Source organism: Scaptodrosophila lebanonensis, unplaced genomic scaffold (genome assembly GCF_003285725.1).
Source record: "Scaptodrosophila lebanonensis strain 11010-0011.00,11010-0021.00 unplaced genomic scaffold, SlebRS2 tig00000053-arrow-pilon, whole genome shotgun sequence".
Taxonomy (NCBI): domain Eukaryota; kingdom Metazoa; phylum Arthropoda; class Insecta; order Diptera; family Drosophilidae; genus Scaptodrosophila; species Scaptodrosophila lebanonensis.
Genome location: NW_022060548.1, coordinates 677,388 through 687,259, shown reverse-complemented (window position 1 = coordinate 687,259; position 9,872 = coordinate 677,388). Strand labels below are relative to the sequence as shown.

Below are 9,872 nucleotides of genomic sequence, written 5' to 3'. Positions count from 1 at the left end.
TCCATTGAAAGAAATATCATTCTTGAGGTGGGGTTTCCAACATTTTTTCGCTTCGCATGGCTGGGATGTTCCAGGTAGTGACTCCACCTTAGAAGGCCAGCTACAATACTGGTGCAATCGGGTTCAGTTCAAGAGGTCCCCAATTTCCGTAGATCGGTGGGAAATGGTTTGTTGAGCTATGTTTATAGATTCTGCTAGCTTTTGTTGCAGTTGAGGACAGTCCCTAATTGCTACGTCGAACTTAATTCAAATTTCAGCATATGCTTCCACAATCTTCTTCCGATACGCTTCAGTTGAATATGTCTTTGAGTTGAGCAGCATAGGATTTTGAATGAAGGTTATATCCAGATATCCAAATATTTTTTAATGGTTTTTGCTTTTACCGGAATTTACCATCTATTTGAAGAAGGCAACAATCTATTTGTACACATAATAGACTAGCAATAGTCTACCCTAGGGATATGTGTTTTACTAACAATTTGGAGATTGTATCCATCGCGATATTACCGCACTTTCTTCCATTAGACTAAGTTTTTAGTTGACAAAACAAAGTCGTTGAGCCTCTGAAACACTGGCTGAGCACCCCTGTTTGTAGAATTTCTGTTGATTTCATCGATTGGAAATATAGATTAGGTGCAGAAGAAAGAGACTTTAGACCCTTTAGGTATTTAAGAGAATTCCGCCACTTCGAATCAGAGACCGACCTGGTTCGGTTTCTGACCGTTGTTCTCGAAGAGCTGCAGTTGCAATTAGTTTTGTGCGCTCGCGACTTTGATTTCCATTTCCATCTGCGCTCACAGTGGCGATAAGGCCGAATGCAGTCAACAGAATCCACACCTAATCTCCAGAGTCGCAGTTGTCAGCCATCACCTGCAAGCTATATAAATAGGCATCCATTAGTTGGCGAAGCAGCATTCGAATTTTACAATGGCTGGTGCATTACCTCCAACCTACGTGCTTGGCTTTCACGATGAGCAACTGGTGCGTCGCATGGAATACCGCAAGTTGGGACAAACCGGATTGAGGGTGTCAAAGCTGGCCTTGGGCGGTGCGGCCCTGAGCACACTTTTCGACAAAGACTTTGATGTGGAAGAGGGAATACGTACGGTGCAGCAGGCCATTAAGTCGGGTGTTAATTATATAGATACGGCGCCTTTCTATGGCCAAGGCAAATCGGAGGAGCTGCTCGGACGCGCCCTGAAGGATGTGCCTCGTGAGGCCTATTATATAGCCACCAAGGTGGCACGCTACGAACTCGATCTCCGGTACATGTTCGACTACAGCCCGCAGAAGACGCGTGAGAGTGTGGAGCGAAGCTTGAAGCTCCTGGGCTTGGAACATATAGATGTGCTGCAAGTACACGATGTGGATGTGCCCAACAGTCTGGATACCGTACTCTACGAAACGATACCGGCGCTCGAGGAGTTCGTGAAGGCGAAGAAGGCTCGCTTTATTGGCATCACCGGCTACGACGTAGAGGTGTTGAAGGAGTGTGCGGAAAGGGCTCGAGGTCGTGTCCACATAGTGCTCTCCTATGGCCGCTACACTCTGCTGGACAACACACTGCTCCGTCACATGAACGCCTTTCGGGAGCTGAATGTGGGCGTGGTCTGTGCCTCCGCCCAGGCCTTAGGTCTGCTCACCAATACAGGACCACAGCCCTGGCATCCCGGCAGCGAGGAATTGCTCGGCGTAGGCCGTCGTGCCGCCGAGATCTGCGTGCAGAGGGGCGTGGAGCTCGGAAAGTTGGCTGCCTACTACAGCATGCAGCTGAATGGGGCAGCTACATTCTTGATGGGGATGCCAACGCGCCGGCAGTTGCAAATCAATCTGGACGCGGCACTCTACGGCCTCACCGGTGCCGAGCAGGAAGTGTTGCAGTATCTGCGCGAAAAGTGAGTAACCAGTTTGTTGATTGCTGGCCAAATAGGTTGTGCAAGTCGGATGGATTTGGTGGGCTTGCGAACTTGGTCAAGACTTGAAAGAGCAACCGGTTACCCAAAACATTTCCCCTCTTTCTCTTTCCAGCGTCTTCAAAAAAACCTACAGCTGGGGTGCCACCATAACCACTCTTAAAACATTCAAACCAAAGCCAGTTAAATAACTTGCATCTTTCGTTTTGTAACGAACTTCAAAAAACATAAATAAAGTGCACCTCTAAAAAATTAATGACTCTTTTCAATCAGTTGGCTTACAGGCTTAACTCACTTTCCATGGAAAAGGCGTGTCTGCTTCCCCTGACATTCAATATCAGTTCAAGAGCACCAAAGTCCAGTGGACAATCCGATCGGGCCGATTTTGTTGTCAACTATGGAATAAAATATAATAAAAATAAAGTAAACAAACCAAGTGTTTTGATTCGGTCTAAAAATAAATCATGCCTACTTGGCGCCGCTTTATTTACCTAATTAGTTTCAGATGAGAGTCAAGCACACAAATCTACACACATACTACTATACATGTTTGTAAATGCATATTTATTGTTGTTGTTGTTTTAAAGAAAGTGCTGAATCAACAGTTTGTGGAACTACGAGCTCTTCTCAATGCCTCTCTCAATACTAAAGTGACCTAAGACCTTGAAAATTGAAATGAAATTACTAATCGTTCTTTATTAATTTACTTAAGGGTCTACTTTTTTTGAACAACTAATTGTATTTGAATATTTTGTTAATCCTTTGTGAATATTTAATCTTTTATATCTTTATGGGCTTACGCTGGGATCCCAATCTTCGTTTGCCACCCTACCCAAGCAGACTCCTCTTACATCTTTCTTCACTAACTAATTGGGTGACTGTCCTTGGAGTTGTGTTTCTCCGCAAACTAATTGTCGGCAGTATCGATTCTCCCGCCTTTTAGGTCGTCTTAATTTCTAAGTTCCTCGCAGAAAAACACGAAATTATCTTCCCCTATTAATGCTTAATTAACAACTAATATTTTCACTTGCTCTCTACTCAGTCACCTCCGGAATCTCTGACCAGGATCGGCTGTGAGGCAGGACATTGCTTGTCTAATAAATCCTCTCCTACCGGGTCTGAGATTCCATTTCCCCCACCCTTTTTTTTGTAAATTATTGTTTAGATTTATTTATTTATGAGATATTATCGCAATTTGATTAGATTTCTCCTGCTCTACAAGTATAAAACATTTTTATAACTTTTAAATTATTTCCTTATATCGACAGTCATTGCTTATTGACATAAAAATATAATAAATAAAACAAATACATAAATAGCTGCTCTTTTCGAAAATATATATTTCAGAGGTAAAACTTTTTAAAGGCTTAACAATTTCCGGCTTTAGTTGGGAATATTTTATAATTAAACCATTAATCCTGAAGCTGAGAAAGCTATACCGGCTACTGGGCCAAATAAACTGCTGCTGTACAAGACACTCGTATATCCGGTATGGACCAACTATGGGGACAGCCAGCCACGGTTACGAGATGGAATGCAGCGCTTCGAATCAAAAATATTGTCATAGCAACTTTATAACATAGGAACTATTTGGCCTATTAAGTTAGAAGGAGGCGTTGGAGACCCCACAAAGTGTATATATTTTTGATCAGAATTACAAGACGAGTCGATCTAGCCTCCTGTCTGTCCGTCTGTCTGTACGAAAGCAAGGATCTCAGAATGTATAAGAGCTAGAATAACCAAACTTGGTATCCAGATTTCCCTAAGCCCGATAAAGGACAAATTTGTTTATTTATTCCACTTTCCCGCTATTCGCGATTTTCTATAACTCTCATAATTCTTGAAATTTGGTAGTCACATCCAATTAGTCACTATGTTTCTGTATAGAGTGTTTGTTGAGAGTATGTACAGGGTATTTAAGAGATGCGCCCGCTCGACTCTAGCATTCCTTTCTTGTTTTTGTACTCGTTAAATGTTAAATGTCATTAAAAAGAAGTATTTCTAAAAAGAGCAGCTACTATCAACTACTTATCTATCTATTAATTAAAACTCTATTAGCACTTCATATCCGGCTGTTGAATATTATTAACACGCGATGAAACTCGTACTTGCTTATACCTTCATATACATACTAGTATATATAACACTTTGCCAATTTTCTGAGTCTCTCCAAAAATCGCTCAATCGAGCGCCCCCCTGATACGCTCAAGTGCTCATCATATCGTCGCGATTGTTTCACTCAGTAACCCATACAGATATAGGAGTACAATTGTATAGTCATACTACAAGTATATGTGTGAATACAGATCGCTGCAGTTCCAGACAATCAGAATTATAAATAAACACGGGGTAGCGCGGCAGACATCGCGACGTTGCTATCAGTGTTCGTTTTGCTCGACAAGCGAGCGGCTTGACTAGGTAAATAAGAGATCTCTGCAAATTTTAGCCGAGGCCCCCTTTCGATCCAATATAGCTAGCTATGTCTACAACCGGTAAATTGCCCGCGACCTATGTGAAGGGCTTTCATGATGAGGCGCAGGTGCGACGCATGGAGTACCGGATATTTGGAAAAACCGGTCTGGAGGTCTCTAAGATTTCGTTTGGAGGCGGCGCGTTGTGCGCCAATTATGGGTAAGAGATGAAATTACTGGAGATGTCAACTAGCCTCACTCCCTTCCTCTCTCTCTCTCTCTCTCTCTCTCTCTCTTCATCTTTATTTTATTTATGTTGTTCTTCGTAGCTTCGATTTCGAAGAGGGCATTAAAACAGTGCACCAGGCGTTGAAATCTGGCATTAACTACATCGATACTGCTCCCTGGTACGGTCAAGGGCGTTCCGAAGAGGTGCTCGGACATGCCTTGAAAGACGTGCCCCGGGAATCCTACTATATAGCCACAAAAGTGGCTCGCTACGAGCTGGACTACGAGCATATGTTTGATTTTAGTGCCAAAAAGACGCGAGAGAGTGTGGAGAAGAGTTTGAAACTATTGGGCTTGGACTATGTGGATGTGATACAAATACACGATATAGAGTTTGCAAAAGATCTTGATATAGTGCTGAATGAAACGCTGCCCACATTGGAGCAATTGGTGAAGGAGGGCAAGGCCAAGTACATTGGAGTGACGGGCTATCCCTTATCGGTGCTAAAGGAGTGTATAACGCGTGCCGAGGGTCGCTTCGATGTAAGTAAAATATTAAATTCCAATGGTTTCGATCAATCCTAAGAACCTATCATATTCATAAAACCTGTCGTATCCCTATACACCAATATATTAGAAAATCCGCCTCAAATTAAAAACGTGATTAATTGAAGAACAATTTTCTAGTATTAAGAAGTATTTCTTTCAAATTAAGAAAACACTCGCAAAAATTAGAAAATGCATTTCTGGTAGCCAATGAAAATCATACGTTTTTGCTTAAATTTGGGGATGGATTTTTAGTGGGGAAGATACTATATATGTATTCGCAGAGATTCTGTAGGTAGCTGAACAGAGAGACCGGAAGACAGAGATAAAGACAGACTCCCGCTTAGAACAACATTTATTTAAAACATTATAATATTAAGGGTTTTGAATACTTATATCTGAAAAGTAAAGCATAAACACCTATTGTACTTTGGTTTTTAAGAAAAGCATATTGCTTTTTTTAAGTGTATGGTTAATTGCCCTTGTTTTGCCTTTTAGATATCTGTGGTTTTCATTATCACTTATTTTCAGAGACCGGAAATATTGATTATTTTGTTTTTGTTTTTTAAACGAAAAAGTAATTCACCTATAATAACTTTGAGAAATTGAGGAATTTACCAATATCCATTTAGTGCTTTTTTTAAGTGTATGGTTAATTGCCCTTGTTTTGCCCTTTAGATATCTGTTGTGTTCACTTATCACTTATTTTCAGAGACCCCAAATAACGATTATTTTGCTTCTTTAAACGAAAAAATAATTCACCTATAATAACCTTGAGAAATCGAGGAAGTTACCAATATTCTTTTCATAGGATTATCTATGCATTTTTACCATGATTTAAAAATTTTTATTTTTGTTCATTCTCTCAAAATTTAATGATAAATTTCGAGTTTTACTTTACAACCAATAATCATTGTTTTGGAGCAAAAAAAATAAAACTTATAAAATAATAATTATTCTTAGAGTTTTATGTTTTTTGATTTTTGCATGATAATATTTTTTAAGGATGTTTATTTTAGCGAAAAACTGTACTATAAAGGTTCGTCTTGGCTTATTGCCTAAAGATACAGGGTGCGCCATCTTTTATGTCGGTATGCAAACACTGAACATCCTTGAAAATAAACAACCGATTTTCAAGTATGAGATATTTTTATTTAATTTGGTTCTGTACAATTTCTTGAACTGAGGTTTTCAACACTGGTCTACTCAAGTCAATCGGTTCACTAATGACAAAGCCACTCAATATCCGCACACCGACATAAAAGATGGCGCACCCTGTATATATATAAGTTTTGTCCTAATTCCCAATGAAAAAGTCAGGTACAATTACAACTTCAGGTTTATTTTTGATTACAAAAAATACAACTGAAAGAATAATTATTATTTAATGAATTTAATTTTTTTGCTCACAAAATAATGATTATTAGTTAAGTTAAAATTAATCATCATATTGTTAGCGAATGAATAAAATTAAAGAATAAACATTATTTTGTGACTTGTATAATAGCACTTATAATGATTGAAGTCACTGTCTATTTTTGCAGGCCGTTCTCTGCTATGCCCGCTATACCCTCACTGATGATACTCTGCTGGAATATCTGGACTATTTCAAGTCCCAGGAATTGGGCATTGTCTGCGCTGCTGCCCATGCCTTGCGTCTCCTCACGAACGCCGGCCCGCCAGCCTGGCATCCGGCCAGCGATGAGCAGAAACAGTTGGTCCGAAAGGCAGCCAATGTCTGTAGAGATCGCGAGGTGGAACTCGGAAAATTGGCAATGCACTTTGCAATGCAATTGGACGGTGTTAGCACATTTTTGACCGGCATGCAGACCCGGGAGTGGCTCGAACTGAATTTGGATGCATTTCACAATGGGCTCAGTGGAAAGGAGCAGGAAGTGTTGCAGTATTTGCGCGAAAAGTGAGTGAGAAAATCGAGATGTGTGCAAACGGGTTATTGTGCTCGGAAGTTGGCTCAAAAATTGTGCAACTCGGATACAATGTTACTATTACGTCACATCCGACTGCATTGTTTTTGTGAGAGATGCCGATGATTGTTGACATTTGTCCGGTGTTTTAGCGAATCGTGTGTCCAATCCAAACCAGTCCCGTCCCGTCCCGAACCATCCCATCCCGTCCAGTCTGTCCATTAATGTGCACGCTCATTGTCAATCTTGGCCATCGGCGCAGTAGTGGTGGGCAGTTTTTCCGACGGGTTTCCACGTTTCTGCAACCTGCAGCGGCATTGCATGTTGAACTTGTTTCGTGCTTCGGCGGAATTACGAGTATGATGGAAACATTCGCAGAAATTGCTCACTTGTTTGTTGGCCAGCTTTTGCGATTTTCATACGAGTATTATGTAAATTAGTTATTATTCAGCAGATTTTTTGAAATGCTTTTGAAATGAATTTTCATCTTTTTGCAGCATCTTTACGAAGCCTTTCAATTGGGAGGGCAATGAACTGAAGCGTTACTGGGCAGCTCTCAAAAGGACATAAGCCTTGGGAAGAATAAACCAACAAATGCAAATTGTCATTTCTATATTATTTTGGGAGAAAAAGAAAGAAAGAGCAATCAAGTATCAGTTTGCCATTTGTGTTTATTCTTTGCCTTATTCGAGTGAAAAATAAACACGAAACCCTGACAAATCAACTCAATATTTATCTATAACTGATACCTCTAATCGAGCAATTGATTCTTTGAACAATCGGAAAGTTACAAATCAAAATAAAAACATTTGCTTATGCACACACACACACACACACACAAGTATTTTAAATGATTACCGCCTATGTGAGAGATTGATAACAACTATCAGGCACCGCAATGATTCGAACTTAAATATTGAAATATTTATATTGAAATAAATCTACTTATAAAGAATTATTCAAGCAGAATTAATCAGCAAGTTACAGTTTAAATGAAAGAGATAAAATTGATGCTTGTAATGGAATATTTTAGATTCTATTGCTGCTTTCATAACCCGTACCCACGCGTTTACACTCAAAAATGCCAGCTGTTTATTAGGTTCATCAGTTATTTACCATTGGAATAATAAACAGTCGTTGGTTTTCAGAAATAATTAATCAAATATAAATTAATAATAGAATAAAACACATTTTCAGGCTCTAAGAAAAAGAATATTCGTCTAAAAGCCATCATTTAGGTATTTAAAACTTGTCTTACTGATAAACAGATATAGTTCTAATACATGTTTTTCATTTATTAGATGATGATTAGATGATGTACATAATGAATTTCATATTTTTACAGACCTTAAAAATGGAAATGAAAATAATGAAGGACTACTAAATTTTTGGAAAGTGGAATCTAAAGAAAAATATCAAGTGTGGAAAAAATTAGAATTAAATATTTTGGTTGTATATTTATTATTTATTTATATATTTATTTATGCAACTAACTTTACATACAAGAACACTCGACTCTGCTCGTCATGCTGATCAAGAATACATATACATATATTTATCGAGTCGAAGACGCTTCTCCTTCAGATATGTTTTCATATCAACCGAGAATCCAGATATGGATTACCCTAGCATCAACATTTCCCTAATCCCACTTCCAGAAATATTCAGATGCCATCCCAAAAACAATAAGCATTTCTTTCCAGTCCGTATCCAAAATCTTTGGTCAATTACTTATCGCTCACATTTTTGCAGACAACGTTTAAAAGTTTTTTTGAGAAATGCATTTTTGGACAAAGTCATGCAACTTCCACCTTTCGCTGCGAATGGTCACAAACCAATACACTAATTACGGCTTAATTAACGCAACTACATGTACAAAAACTAAATAATATAAAATCAACCGCAAAATGGAAACACAACAATATAAAAAACAAGAAGAGCAACAACAGAAACAACATGCAATAAATTGTTGCATGAATAATTCGTGAGCACAAAACGGTGCACAAAATGGGGAAGTTTAATAACATTTTGAATAATGAATACTACATATATCTGTATGTATGTAAGTATATATAAAATAGCAACAAATATCAGCAACAGCAGCAGCAACAACAACATCAAAGCATAGTGCAACAGAGCAATTCAACAACAGGCAGCAGAAATACACGAATGCGCAACAAAAACTCCACATGAAAAGCGGAAATGCAGTCGCCGTCGCTGCCGCCATCTCCCCCATCGTCATCGCCATCGCCATCTCCATCCCCATTCCCATTTCTATCTCCATTAAAATTGCAATCGAATCCATTGCATTGCACATTGCTTTTCCTTAAATTGTGCTCTTAGCCTTTCATTTCATAACTCTGTTGTGCTTTACATATTTTGTGGCGGCCATAAATTTAACGTTATCACCAAAACTTCAAAGCGTCGACAGGTAACGTATACACTCAGAAAAAATCATTTGCTAGAAATTCACACTAAATGATTTTACGTTCAGACTTCTTATAATTTCCAAGCGGACCTGTCCATCATAGTAAAAATAATTTTTTTATTTATTTATTAATTTATTTTAAAAAGAAGAGAAAATGTTACAATCAAAAATATTTATTTGGATATTTATTGACTAGGAGAGTCTACATGTCAAGTTTGATCAATATGGGCTCGGTCGTGCTAGAAATCCAAGCGTTCATCCAGACGGACGCATAGACAAACATAAGTAAGATCAATTTGTCTCATAATGCTGACTAACAATAATATCATATTATCCTTCAGGTACAGAATATAAAAATATATAATTTCATATAAAAATTATAATTTAACAGTTTTAAGTAGATCCAGAAAATATTTTCTGA

General features: G+C 38.5%; 2 protein-coding genes across 2 annotated transcripts; both read left to right on the top strand.

The window, feature by feature from the left end:
* The first annotated feature begins 926 nt into the window (after positions 1-926).
* Positions 927-2,169, top strand: LOC115623779 (L-galactose dehydrogenase). The gene is made up of 2 exons (XM_030518318.1): positions 927-1,895; positions 2,029-2,169. The coding sequence occupies exons 1-2, from the start codon at positions 928-930 to the stop codon at positions 2,102-2,104; spliced, it is 1,044 nt and encodes a 347-aa protein (XP_030374178.1). The 5' UTR covers position 927; the 3' UTR covers positions 2,105-2,169.
* Positions 2,170-4,312: 2,143 nt separating this feature from the next.
* On the top strand, positions 4,313-7,857 carry LOC115623967 (L-galactose dehydrogenase). The gene is made up of 4 exons (XM_030518535.1): positions 4,313-4,544; positions 4,654-5,095; positions 6,643-7,016; positions 7,521-7,857. The coding sequence occupies exons 1-4, from the start codon at positions 4,393-4,395 to the stop codon at positions 7,591-7,593; spliced, it is 1,041 nt and encodes a 346-aa protein (XP_030374395.1). The 5' UTR covers positions 4,313-4,392; the 3' UTR covers positions 7,594-7,857.
* The last annotated feature ends 2,015 nt before the right edge of the window (positions 7,858-9,872 follow it).

What these genes read in the sequence shown, in the direction of transcription:
- LOC115623779 (XM_030518318.1), top strand. Translation starts at nt 928, where the DNA reads ATGGCTGGTGCATTACCTCCAACCTACGTGCTTGGCTTTCACGATGAG. An exon ending in TTGCAGTATCTGCGCGAAAA is followed by an intron (nt 1,896 to 2,028) that starts GTGAGTAACCAG and finishes TTCTCTTTCCAG; the next exon opens with CGTCTTCAAAAAAACCTACA.
- LOC115623967 (XM_030518535.1), top strand. Translation starts at nt 4,393, where the DNA reads ATGTCTACAACCGGTAAATTGCCCGCGACCTATGTGAAGGGCTTTCAT. An exon ending in GCGTTGTGCGCCAATTATGG is followed by an intron (nt 4,545 to 4,653) that starts GTAAGAGATGAA and finishes TGTTCTTCGTAG; the next exon opens with CTTCGATTTCGAAGAGGGCA. An exon ending in GTGCCGAGGGTCGCTTCGAT is followed by an intron (nt 5,096 to 6,642) that starts GTAAGTAAAATA and finishes CTATTTTTGCAG; the next exon opens with GCCGTTCTCTGCTATGCCCG.